Below are 14,063 nucleotides of genomic sequence, written 5' to 3' on the forward strand. Positions count from 1 at the left end.
GTCTTATAATTTTGTCGCAGGAAACGCATTGGCAGTACAGAAATTCTCTGAACATAATGCACTCTGCATACCTCCCAGAGCCACACGTGATTAAACGAAGCTCACGGTACCTCTGTGACTGTGACTCTTTATACTCAACTACTTGGTTGAAAGAAAATCTTGGTCTGGATTTTTACTTTCTGAACCTGAACTTTCCATCTCTGCCTATGGACAATTAGGCAGCTCCAATTCATTTCAGCATGTTTTTTGGACTGTGGGGGGAAACTGGAGAACCTAGTGGAAACCCCCTAACCACTTCGTCACTGCATTCCCCCACACTGATCCACTCTTCTGGCCATAATGATTTCGCCCGTAAAGTCACTCAGATCTTTAAACCGAATGTTTAGTTTACCATCTAATAAATCTCACTTTGGCACACAACACTTTTGTCAGATAGTCAACATTATTCGCCTCACGAGAGGGTGGTCATGATGTTTTGGCTCATTGGTGTGTAAGTGAGGTTTGACAAGTAAAAGAAACGGTCAAGCCCGGTCGTCTGAAGGGTCTTTCTTGGGTTACGCTCATGATCTTGATGCAGCAGTGTAGCACACTAATTAATTTATGGCAAAGGGTTCAAACCAGGCTATGAAGAGTGCCACAGCGATCCTGAACGAGGCACTTTCTCGACGTTCTGGTACACAGCCAGCCGTGCGAGTCGCGTTGAATTCTTCAGCCCCCACATTGGCAGCCTGCAGAGAAGTAGCAGGCGGCGGCAGAAAAACGTTCAAGTAGTTGTTGGGGGGGAGGGGGGGGCAAAAAAAACCAGACACACACCCCACACTTGTTCTCACAGGGGTCATGTGAAGTCTTTGAGTCTCACGCATGTAGCGCCCATGAAACTGAAGATAAGATATCGAAATGTAGAAGTGCAAAGTGAGTGAAAGAATTCCGGGAAGAGACGTGATAGATGCTTTCTTAGCTTAGCTTTTCTTAGATCGCTTTGGCTGCTGGTAGTCAGATCATCATTCGGCTCCGGCACAGTTGCAGATTCGTATTAATACGGTGATCCTAGTGATAAAGGATGATCACCCTGTGTTAACTGACAGATACGGACCTCGAAATGCCTAATGCTATGCAGCTACGGGCATCCCGAGATATAAGCCAGGCCTTCAGCCCTGGCCACCATAAATGGTTGGAAGACGGACAAAGTCAGGACACACTTAAGCTTTTTTTTTTTATGAAAACGCTCCAGTTTTTCCATACAGAAGGTAAAAGGGCCCATTATGTTATTCAGGGTGGAGTGTACTGATGAACAACTGTGTACACTGGCCTAACACTGCTTAAAAACAACTGCCGAAAAACAGGTTTACCAAAATACCATCTCAGTTCATGCAGAAGGCAGAGAGCAAACGTTTGTTTCAGGAAAGAGACGGATTTCTCACAGACATTTTATTAACGGTGCATTTTACCTCACATATAAAACCAGGGTTTGTGGGAGGTGGGGAACAGAACTTCAACCAACATCTGCAATATGAAATTTATTGCCAGTACAATTTGGAATTTGTGTCCCAAAACAATTTAGAGAGTAAATTTCAAATCTACTCCCATCTTTACAAAACAAAAAAAAAAGAGAAATCACACAATTACATCAGAATTTTCTGTCAGAATAATCTATAATCTGGCTAATCTTGCATCTCCACGTGTACGGTAAGGCCAACCTAAAACTACGCAAATTCTTCACAGCATAACAAAAAGCAATCAATCAATAAGCACAGACTCATGGACATGAACATAAAGTGCACTTAAATAACAATTATAATAACAATAATAAAGCAGAACAACCCACACAAATTCCTGGAATGAATATTCAGCGTCATAATGATTGAAAAAAAATGGATCTACGATCAAATGGCTCAATTTCCATAAGGGGAACCATTATGACCTGATTGGTTTCTGTGTAAAAATGACATCCTCTTGAACAAGGACATGAATGGGGCGGGGGCACTACACGAGCTAACGAACTGAAAACCATTATCAAGTACATAGAAGTAATTAAAAATATTCAGCATGATCATTTCTTGAAAGAAAAGTGTATAATACAAAAAAACACAACTAATATTCTAATAAACCAGTAGAACTGGGTCACATTTTGAATGCAAAAAAATGTAGAGTTCAAATATCTTTCGGCGCAACAATCACAACATTGGTAGTTCAGCTGCCAAGACATTATCATCCAAGATGTCAAACTTCTTATTGTATTTTGAAGCATGTTTACAATACTTGTGAGCACAAAATTTGTTATTTTCACTATCAGGTTTTAAGTATAATTTGAGGCATAACTGGACCCTGCTGTTTTAGGAATTCAGGGGCATCTTCACCATTTACAGAAAGTTTTCCACAAAACGACCCAAGAAAGAATTAACCTGTCGGTCATAAACCTCAAAACTGCTTTGTTTCTTAAAAAAAAATTATATATATACCCGCATCAACTACCCATTGGTTTTTGGAACAAGTGAAGCTCACCATTCTTTCAGCATGATAAAAGATATGACAACAGGTCAGCGCATTCCAGATTTACAGCGACGATCACTGACAGTTCAAATTGGGGTCGCTGAGCCACGTCCATATTTTAATCATCTCCTGAGGAGTCCTGCTGTGCACCAGCATCAAGCTCTTGTAAGCACAGGCGTTGTCTCTGTACTTCTCCTCGATATCAAAGGTCCGGAAGCCCTTGTGCTTTTCGGGACTCAGTCCCAGCTTCCTGAGACACATGCCAGTGTAGACGTCATCGATGGGGTAGAGGAACACTTGCTGAGACACGTTGTGCAAACGTAATGCCAAGTCTCCTGAGTACAGGAACCCCCCTCCTCCTGCATATGGGGGGTACAGGCCCACAAAAATGCTCTCCGGGATGAAGTACTTCAGCTTCTTGTCCCGGTGTGGGCCAGCGTTGGTGATCACGTCCCCAACAAAGAGGTCTTTCCCCTTGTCTGGGGATAGGTCCTTGAGGAAGTCCATGATGCGGTGTGTGTTGACAAAGACGTCATCATCCCCCTTGAAGACGAAATTGGCTGTGGGGCAGCGGTGGCGGAACCAGTCCAGGAAGAGCACCTCCTTGACGGTGAGGTTGAAGAAGGTGTCCCTGTAGTCCCACAAGAGGATGTCATGATGTACAGAGCTCTCAAACTGCAGCATCGTTGACAAGTCAGGGAAATGATCCACCCCCGTGGCACTGCCAAGGAGGAACACCGTGGCAATTGTGCGGTTGGCAATCCGACCAGCTCGCCCCCATGATTCCCGGATGGCCTGGCGTCGGTCGAAGTGTGGCGCCAGGGATTTAATGGCCAGCAATAGGAAAGGCCCATTCTTGCACATGTCAGGCTGGTCCAACACTATGGGGTACGACCTGCATTTCATATACAGCAGAAAGTCCTTGAAACGCCCCGGCAGGGAATTATAATCGCTCACCTTCGTGGCGACGCCAAAGTCCGGGTCGCACGATTCAGAGAAGTCCGTGTCATTAAGCCACTGCAGCAGCTCGGCCTTGGAGCCATTGCTTCTCATCAGGATGGGGTTGTGCAAGTAGTCCAGCTTCTGCTGCTCCCGATTCCAGAAGCCCTCTTTGGCCACCAGCTTCTTCCAGAAAGGCTTTGTGGGCATGAGTAACTTGTGCCCGTTGCCCTTGCCTTGACCACTGCTCCGAAGGACCTCTGCCATGATGAAGATGAAGACGTTCACAGTCATCATCACCCCGACCAACTTGAGTTTCTTCCTTGTTGTGTGCATAGTGCCACTTATCACCTGCTGGACAAAGAAAAACAGAGATCAACCAATAAGAATGTAAGGAACCGTCGCGACAAGTCTCAACTCGTCCCATTGCCTCAAAGCCAACTTCGGCTGCTTTTGGCTTTAATCTCATGTCTTCCGGAATGAGCTGAACACCTTTCTGAGAGCAGTACTTTCAAAGAAAGAAATAAGTACATTAATGTATACCAAGACTGCTCTTTAACTGAAATAGAAGCCATGTTAAGGTTTAAATGGAAAATCTGTGTTGAGGCGAGTCAATCATTTCTCAGGGCGTTTAAGCTTCCCAGGGTACGATTAAGCTCTGCAAAAAGTACATTAGTGGAGTGAAGACATTCAGAACTCCAAGTGCTTAAAAGGAAATTCCAGGTACAGGGAAGGTCTGTAACATGTTAAAATGGGATCAAAGCCATCGGAAAAAAAACAGCCCCCCTCCCTCCCCCCTGAGACATTTGCTAAAAATAGAAAAGTCCAGCTGCCAAGAGCACACCAGTTAAGGCACTGGTATCAGTCGGTTGTCAGGGAAACCCACTGGACCGTTCCGCTCGAACACAGAGTCCCTCAGAAACAGAGACACCAGAGTCTTACCCCATTGTTATCACCTGCAGAGGGGTAGAGCAGACCTCTCTGAGGTCAGCCAGGGCTCCTGGAAAGAGACACAGAAACTTTAAACCTCACAGATTTTACCCGGATCGCACAGGCCGTGGACTCTGCTAGAAAAAATATTTATCTTAAAAAAAAAAAAAAAAAAAAAAAAAAGAGAGAGAGAGCGGGATACTATTTAACACTGACTACTAAAGGAGCAAGAATCACACTGGCAGCCCCACTGTCCCGTCCCTAATAAACAGGGGACCTTAAGAAAAACTGAAAGAGGAGAGACAGTCTTTCAGGTTAGGCTCCATTTCCTCATGAGGAGCTGGAAAAAGCACGACTCTTCTCCTCTATACGGAGCAGATCCCAGTGGAAAAACCTAAATCCTGATAAGAGTACAACAGGGCCTGCTATGTACAAAAGAGATCAGTGGTTACACATGGGGGGGATGTCAAAGTATCGGTTACCCTGGAAACTACTGCCAATCTCAGTGTCATTATAGCCCAGAATACATAGTGAACAGACAGACACTTAAGGCTCTCGGTTTTAGGGCAAGAATACGTCAGACTGGATTATCTTTAATCAACATGGTTCCTAAAGCGGCACTGCTTAGATTGATGAATAAAAATCAAACCGCACCAAGAATACATTTACTGTATACATTATCTTTGGAGACTGATGAGGTCCAGTAGCGCTGACATTTGGGTCAAAATAAGCATCATTGCTTATAAGCTCACATACTATACTAAAACATGCTAAAGGCGAACAGTGTCGTTTCCTTTTCCTGTGGTTCAGGTGACAGAAACAAGCGTAGAAATTGCTAGAAATGCACTTCAGTCACAGGGAGAATTTTAGGTTGCTTACACAGCAGTTATGAATCTCACCACTCCCAGTTTCATTAGATATGCGCTCTGAGAATCAGCACAGGAAACATGTAAAATACCAACATGGAGTAGAGGGTTTTATATTAAGGAGGGGGGGGCATAAAAACTCCTTGTCTAGACCTGCCCTTCTGAGGAAGAACGTGCTCGACGTTTAAGCGTCGTTCATTTTCACTTACTGAACAAACAAAGACCCGTCTGTTAACACTAAGAAAACATTGATCGGGGGAGCCGGGAATTTGTCTGCTTCTGTCTTTGTTGTTTGTAGCTGCACCGGGATTTAAAATAAATAAATAAATAAATAAATAAATAAAACTTTGACCACTGCTAATCCACTACAGGCAAAGATCACTTAGCAGTATCCTCATCTGCTAGACAGCCCATTAAGTATCAAAAGGAGAGAGGGGTAATGGGTGTGCGCTAACTACAGAACACCCACCACACAACGAACCACCTCAGCGATGGGAACCTGAGTGCAGTCATGCTATGGGTGATGCCTCAGCACTATACTAGTCGGAATGGACCAGTGTGAATTTTTTCTCCCCCCCCCACAGTAGCTAGAGTGCCAGTCCTGCCACCAACCCCCAAATTTCCCAGTAAGTTGCAGGACCTCCTTGCAGGGTTGGATGTAGATAAACGTCATACCCAGGACAAAGCAATCGTAGGTTAAGGGCCTTGCTCAAGGGCCCAGCAGAGTAGAATCACTCTGGGCATCCACAGGTTTAGAACTGCTTAAAATTTTCAAAACTTGCGCTTGCCCCCCACCTCCATCACAAGTGAGGTTCCAATCCAGGGTAGCGCAGCCTGCAGCAAGAGGAATTAAAATGGATAGACTCTTCAGCACCACACCTCACAAATCCCAACGCAAAAGCCTAATTGTCAACTGTTCCTTAACAAAGACTTGTTTCCAGTCACTAGTACTAATCACAAAAAAAAATTATAAATCCATATTTGGCAACTCCGAGATGTTACTGAGCAGACCACATTCCAGTCCTTTATAGAGCACCTCACACACGAGCTGAATTTCCAATCTCGTCCCCAGCATTCATATGACGGGGCAGCTGCCGAAAATGCACCCTGAGCTGGTACAAAGAGGGGTCAGTAGATGCGGGGGCTGCAACTAGAGTGGCAGCTCACTGTAAGCCGGGTCACACCAAAACGTGAAAATATGGCCCAGGAGAGGCCTATAGAGAAGGCAGGGTGATGCACGCAAAAAGCCCTCCCAGGGGACCCCACCCTCCCCACACCAACCAGGCCTGCTGCAGCGGTGAATAAAAACCAGGTCAGTAACCAGTACTACAGGACTGTGGGAATCGCCACATACACCAGTCACCAGGACTGAACAGTTAAGAGAAAGAGGACAATGTGAGAATGATTTCCTCCTTTCTGAACACACCGCAAAGTATCATGTGGTCATGGAACAGCACACCTGTAAGTGCAGCTTAACAAAAAGGATTAACAAACGCGAGGCTCTGGAACCAACAAGGACGACGACAAATCAAAGACGACACTAACGCTGCGAGAAGCATTTAAGAAAGGTAACAAGTAACAGGTAGGGATCCAAGTAAAGAGTAACTGATGACATTGTAGCAGGTCAAAACTTCAACGCACAAACGTGCCTTTGAGAAAACATTTTTTGGGTTTCTTATAGAATTCCAGGAGTTAATGTGCAACTACCTAGCAGCTAGCCTTGGCTGATGGTAACCTACCAGCCAAAAAACTGTCCATTGGCATTTCACATCTTCGAAGCAGGCATGCAACTTTTCAGGGTGAAGATCACAGGACTCCAAAGCAAAATATTTATACACAATTTCTAATACTGTCAAATACAAAAAAAAAAAAAAAAAAAAACAGGAAAAGGAGAATAGCACATATAGGTGAATATTTCACACAGCAGGATAGAGTGTACAAACATACACAACTGGTTAACTGAACCAATGACAAACTACTAAAACATTGGTTGGATAGATAACTTACTAAAAGTAGTAAGTCCCTCCCATTCAGAGACACCTTGCCTTTCTCCGTAGGGTCAAAGTCACCAGTAATCGCAGGTTTTAATCTCTACTCTAATCTATGAGCGAGATTCCCTGTGGTTCATTACTGATACGGGGGAAAAGCCAGCTGAAATGCCCCAAGTGTGGACAACATTAGGAAACTTGTAAAAACATTCTGGCTTTGTTGTCTGTCCTTCGTATTTTCAGCATTTATTCACACCTAAATAAGCATGAATACCAGAAATCTATGAATCTGAGCTGTACATTCACATGCACTAGGGCTACACGACATCACACTGCATTACATGGAATTTCTGAGAGTAACATTGCTACACTGATTTAAAAAAAGGAGATCCGGTTACCCAAGATGAACTATAGCAGAACTTCTCTACCAATAGCGGGTGTCAAACAAGTTGGGGGCAGTCAGCAAGTGCTGTCAGACACAAAACAGTGCCGACAAGCGCGGTATGATAATTGCAAATGCTCACATTGCGATGATGATGCTGAAATGATATATCGTGCAGCCTTAAACAGCACAGACCTCTCCAAAGTTTACACACACACAGGTTTGTAATGATATCTTTGTGGGGACTCACCATTCATTTCTATGGGGAAAACTAATCCCAAAATTATAACCGTAACCCCTACCCAGCCCTGACCTTAACCATAAGTAACCAAACAAGATACACGACTTTGGCATTTTTAGTTTTTTTTTTTGATTGCATTCACAGATCTTTGTGGGGACCTGAAAATGGTCCCCACAATGTGAAAATAACAGGTTATCACATTGTGGGGGACATTTGGTCCCCACAATGGTCACACACATACCGTGCTGCATTTTGCAATGCTACACACTAACAGATTGTCTGAAAAAGCTTCATCATTTGCTTTGTGTTAACAATACATTGCTGTATAAAAAAGGTGCAATACTATAAAAAAAATCCGGTTAAAAAAAGCCGAGGAGACACGACAGCCTGGGGACGCATCCCTTTGACACATGCAGAATGGAGACCGATCCATTATCCTCCATCCCACCAGGTCTATTCCATCGCAGTATCCACTCCTTCGCATGGTCAATGTTGGAACTTTACTGCCCTGCAGGTGACAGAATTCTGAACGCTGAAAAACACAACAAGCTGAATGTCCCCCCCCCAAGAATGTCACAAAGGACTTCAACAATCCATGAATACGCAGGGACATCGGTCTGAGTCGTTTTCGAAAGGCTCCACTGCACTGATAGGTAAAGAAAAAAAAAAGTAACATTGTGTTTTTAACAGCAAGCAGAGTTCTTGAATCGGTTTGTTAGTCCAAGTGGATTTCCCTTTGGGGGCCATTAACTACTAAATGTACTTCTATTAATAATTCCTCTACGCATTAGGCCGACTCTTTTCTTAGAGCGACCCAACAGCAAGATAAGTACGGGAGCGAAGAGTCCATGTCCTCAGACAAGAGTCCTCGCCCTGTATATCTGAGGCTTTCTACTAACAAGTCATTGATAGGGGGCATCAAATGTATGCGTGTTTAGTAAAAGAAAAATTCCCATTTCCTTCCATCCCCGTTGCTACTTTCCATCAGCAATACATTAAAACACAAATGAAGTATCTCGATTTCTGTCTTTCATCTACACAGGGGAAGTTAACCATTAATGGTATACAAGACAAGTCAGGCGGAATTTGTTAATCTTCCCACTTATATCAGGGATCCGGAAACGAGCTAGTAAGACAGTCAGTTAGTGAAATTATATATGATAATATTAAGACGGTGGCCGAAGTATCAACACGCCGTTCAAATATGGGATGAAAATGTGAATGTTAATGTGAAAATGCACAAATGCCATTTCAAAAATCACAAGTCCACACACGGGGAATTTGTCTTCAGTTGTCAAACGGTCTCAAGTGTCAGTGCTTGAGTCGCAAACTCTGAGGTGCCGGAACTCATGAAGGGCACAGATCTACGGCAGCCCCCCAGGGGCAGTGTGTAGTTCATTGGGCTAAGGCTCTGTGCCTGTAATCAGAAGGTCACTGGTTCCAGCCCTGCTTTAGCAGGATAATCACGTGTCTGAAGGCCCGTAACCTCCCTGCTCCATAGCTGACCTTTAGTTACCAAGCTTGCTCTCCCCTACATGCATGTCACGGAGAACAAGATGGGGTAGGTGAAGAGAATTTCCCCACACGATCAGTAAAGTGTCATTATGTGATGTCTCACACTATTCAGTCTTTAACAACAATAATGCTACTAATTAAACGCAAAACAATCGGTGGACATTTCAGGTCCAAAAAGTAACTCAATTGGTTGGTTCAAACAAAATCCTGGTCTGGATTTTTACTTTCTGGATCTTTCTGGTAACGATGTAATATTTTCTACTAACACCTGTTACATACATTAAACTATAAGACAGAGTTTATTGGGCCAGAAGGTAACATCTATTTTAGTCGCTAAAATGTGGATTTTCCTGCGTGCGCATAGTGCGGTTTTTCCATTCAAACCAAGTCATAAATTAAAAACATTCATTTAGGCGGATGTACGTTAAAGCAAACAAATAAAACCCGATTTTATACATTTCTCTACTTGAATTTGCAGTTATTCCAAAGTTTCGCTGAAATTAAACCCGAGTTCCGGCAAAAATTAAGCACGGATTGTAGTATCTGCTAGACTTCAGCTTGTTGACTATAGAGCAACAGTTGTAGCCTGAAAGCATGAAACGCTGCTTCGAGGTGACAAGCGTCCAGAGGTGGACATTTCAGGTCCAGAAAGTAAAAATCCAGACCAGGATTCAACCAACCAGCTGAGCATAAAAAAAGTCACAGTCATATAGTACTAAAGTGGTTGGTTAAAACAAAATCCTGGTCTGGATTTTTACTTTCTGGACCTGAAATGTGCACCTCTGGACGCGTCTGAGAAGCATCCGGAGAAATGTCAGTGTTAGAGTAGAGGGAGTAGAGGAGCGCAGGGCGCAGGACGCCGGTGGGTGGCGGCGGCCCCGCGGTGTGTAAATACGGCCGCGATCGCACGGGAAGATTTAATGGAAACAAAACTTCGCAGTGTCGCTCGGCACTGCCGAATGGCAAAACCGCGTGTTAGATTAAGAGATAGATTTTTAAATAGATATGAGCAAAACTGATTACGAATGAAAACTAAAAGTACCCTTCCACTGAAACAGTCCAAAAAAGCCGGGGGAGGGGGAACGTATCAGTAAGTAATGCTGGCTTCGGAAAAACATTTGCACCCTCCCTAAGAATAAATAATCGGATCAAGGTGGATCTGATCTACACTTACGAATGCATGATCATGCACTTCTGACCGTGTGCTTTCTCATAACTCAGCCGTTTACACACAATGCACCAGATGCAGGTTTAACAGAAAAAAATAAGTTACTAGAGAAGAGAAAATATTGAGGCAGACAAATGGAGAATGCACTGTAACCCCCTGGGCCAAAACGTCCATTCTGGGAGTTTCCATTAAGTTCCAATTACCTAACGTTTAACGTGTTTAAAGCTACAACAAATAGAGCCACCTGTTGTGTCATCTGGCAATACAAAATATTATTAAATTATTTTAAAATAACCGTTTTAAACAGTAAGCTTTGTTCATCCGGACTAACTAGTTTGATTACTTAAGATATACTTATTTTGTCACTGACAAAGCAGCTTGATGCATCACATACTACAGTCATCATAATCTTCCCATTCCCAATACAGGCCTATAGATTTCAAAATCCATTACAAACACCGACACGGCACCTTGCTTAAAACTTTTCTGCCCATGTCTTAAAACCCCATATCCCCAATGAAACGAAGCAGCACGAGCGTAAGCAAAAGTTGCTTCAGGGTCCCACAATAGATATAAATAATAAGACAAAACACCGAGATGTCAACGATGTATCAGTTCTGCCTCCGCTTTACATTTGTTTTCGCTGAGCAATAATATTAAAGAGCGAATCCAACTATTTTGGGGGTGATTCGTTGGTTATCACGACTTTCATTACGGAGTCAACAACTCGTATTATTTAACGCAGGCTATTATAGTCATGTACAACATGCGGTACGTCTGCATAATCGTAAGACATAAGCGCAACCTTCGAAATGAAGGGAAAACAAGGCTTCAAAACATGCGCCGACTTTCAGCAAAATGCGAACAGTAATAAAGCCCCACGTTATCGCCAACTCGCCATCAGACGAAGGCGATTCAGCCTCAAATCCCATCATTGCGACACCCGAGAGAAAATGTGAAAACTTGTAGATTCCGCCCGCTTACCTCGCAACGCCTAACCACGCCGGAGCACCAACGCGGGGTTACTTCATGTCATACTTCTCTGGCGAAAGACTACTCTTCTTCATCCAAAGAAAAAGTAAAATAAAACGGAAAAGCGCACTAAGCGCCCGATCCCATGTCGCCCTATTGTTACTCAAACGCTTTTTGATTTTTTTTTGTAAGCAAAGGAAATTTCCACCCAGCCTTGAGAAGAAAGGCGAAGTACGGACAGCCAACGCTGCACTAGTTCCTCTTTCCTTTAGTCAGATGTCAAAGAGATCGGCTCCTCCTAAGCATGTGACGTAAAAAACTGCCGGTGCCCGCAACCTGCTGTACTTAGGACGCCGAGCCTCCCAACTGCAATCAAACGTACCTTGTAATGAATAATGGTAACGTTTCACCTGGCCCGTGTAATATAGACGAGTAAACATGACCTAGCGTTACTTTCGGATATCGTTCATTTTAATCACAGCAGCTTGTTTGCAGGGAGATCCACTGAGTAAGTTATGAAAAGAGAAGGTTGTTATTACCCGATGCGAGGGACGTTTCAAGTCCCGATTCGGTCGCGATCTTCAGGGACAGACTTAAATTAAAACGTCCCAAATGTCACCCCTGCAGTGGCTCATTTAGTGTGCTGGGTTGCCAGGTCCACAGTTAACCTATAGATATTTGATAATGGTACATTTTAAATACTTAATTCGGGTTAATCTTTTGGTTCATGAATTTTGCATATAAACATATAAAATACCGCAAAATATTTATACATCGAAAAATAACAAAGTAAATTATCTTTACTCCCCAGTTCCCATATTTAAAATTTAGTATTGTACGTTAGTTTGACTTTAGTTTGACTTTAAATTTTAAATAATTTTTTAAAAACTACTTTGACCGCTCAACATAACTTAAGCATTTTCTGCCAATTTAGCAGAGTGACTGCGATACCGGTATAACTTGAAGATTTATTTTGAAAATGAGCCTGGTGCGTTATAAAATAAGTTACAGGTTGTTTTCTCCAATGGCAAGCATTTGTTTCGTTTTGTTTCCATCTCATGTTTTGCCTGATAGGGCTACATGCTGAATGTCACACATGTAACATATGTAAGAAACGTGAACAGCTTGTGCGTGATAAGGTTTCCTGACCAGTAAGTTCTTTATTTATGGGGATAGGGAGACGGTATGAATGCTTTGTCAGTATTGTTCCATTTTGTGGCGAAACCTGAGAGTGACACCCCTCTGGAGCCATTGCCAGGACAAAAGTGAATGCACTGTACTAAAGGCATGTATCAATTTACTTTTACACTTGAATCAACACGGTTCTGTAGTGTTACTGGATGGCGCCCCGCACCTTCTGAATTATGTCATACATAATGAAATCCTTTGTGGCACAGTTGTTGCAGATGTTGCATCTGGTGACTTACTGGCATTCAGGCCATGAGTATACAGAGCAAGCTGAATGGTCATCTCTTTGTGAGAACCAGTCCAGTTAATTATATCCAGTTGGATTAGGTAGACCCGAATAAAGGTAAAAGTTGTTAGCTTGCTTCAGGAAGATTCGGATATTGGCCTGTGTCATTAGTGTTTTTATTGCGTTCACTATTGTGTTTCTAATTTTGTATTTTCCGTTCCTCTTAAAAAGTTAACTTGCTGTGTTCTAGCTTCTCATGGTTTACTTACACGTCCCAGTCCATGTGTCACAAACAGCTACAAATTCTTCATGTTTATTTTCAGGCCAAACCTAGTTTTTCTCCTACAACATACCACATCATGAACTCATTATCCTAATTCCCAATAATTCATCATGAATTTGAAGATGGTTCCTCTGAGCATGTGATTGATCAGCTCCTCCATGCTACAAGGTACATAACAAGATCAGGAGATAAAAGTGTCCTGTCAGATTTGGGCAAATTTGATCTAATTAGCTCATGTTATTAGAAAGTTATAGCCAGCACTAAAGTATCTACATCAATCAAAAGCCAAGTCTTTCATCTTATCAAAGCAGAATATGTACAACTGACTGATTGTAAATCAGGTAACTTACCTCTGGTTATTTAAAAACAATGTGAAACAACAGGTAATCTGCTGTTGAGTATTTACCACACAAAGGCTTTGCTTACAGAATGTTACAGGCTTCCTCATCTAGATATTTTCTTGGGCAGATTTTTATCGGACTTGCATTTCAAGGCAGGATAAAGTCCCAGAGTTATCCACATATATTTGTAACCGTTATCTAGGAAGAATGACAATGATAAAATGTCCCTCTAAAATCTCTACGATACATTTGTGTTAAAATGTATTGGTTATAACGTTTTATAACCTTTATACTTTTTTTTTCTTAACACATTTGTTAGTATTTTTCATATATTAACTCTTCGTTGTTCTGTCTCATCCATTTCTAATGTTTTTTATCTGGTTTTCCTTCTAGACGAGCCTTTGTTTCGTCAGTTCCGAACATTTCTGGCCATAACAGTTTGAACAGAATCTGGCAGAACGGCCAATGACTCACTTTTTAAACCAGGCCGTCACAAAACAAGGGGGAAAATGGTGAAAAAAATGTAAAAGTGGG

At 42.6% G+C, this 14,063-nt stretch overlaps 1 protein-coding gene across 4 annotated transcripts; it reads right to left on the minus strand.

Annotated features, from left to right (window-relative positions):
- Positions 1-1,413: 1,413 nt before the first annotated feature.
- On the minus strand, positions 1,414-11,793 carry b3gnt2a (UDP-GlcNAc:betaGal beta-1,3-N-acetylglucosaminyltransferase 2a). 4 transcript variants are annotated; one of them, XM_049002372.1, is made up of 3 exons: positions 11,504-11,793; positions 4,372-4,429; positions 1,414-3,783 (listed from the first exon to the last, which is right to left on the minus strand). In XM_049002372.1, exon 3 carries the CDS (start codon positions 3,763-3,765, stop codon positions 2,566-2,568), a length of 1,200 nt encoding a protein of 399 aa, XP_048858329.1. In that variant the 5' UTR covers positions 3,766-3,783; positions 4,372-4,429; positions 11,504-11,793; the 3' UTR covers positions 1,414-2,565. The 4 variants fall into 4 exon arrangements, with proteins under 4 accessions (XP_048858329.1, XP_048858328.1, XP_048858331.1 ...); XM_049002371.1 differs by having other exon boundaries at positions 1,414-3,780; positions 11,504-11,792; XM_049002374.1 differs by lacking the exon at positions 4,372-4,429.
- Between the last annotated feature and the right edge of the window lie 2,270 nt (positions 11,794-14,063).

The sequence above is a fragment of the Brienomyrus brachyistius genome, unplaced genomic scaffold (assembly GCF_023856365.1).
Source record: "Brienomyrus brachyistius isolate T26 unplaced genomic scaffold, BBRACH_0.4 scaffold67, whole genome shotgun sequence".
In the NCBI taxonomy this organism is placed as follows: domain Eukaryota; kingdom Metazoa; phylum Chordata; class Actinopteri; order Osteoglossiformes; family Mormyridae; genus Brienomyrus; species Brienomyrus brachyistius.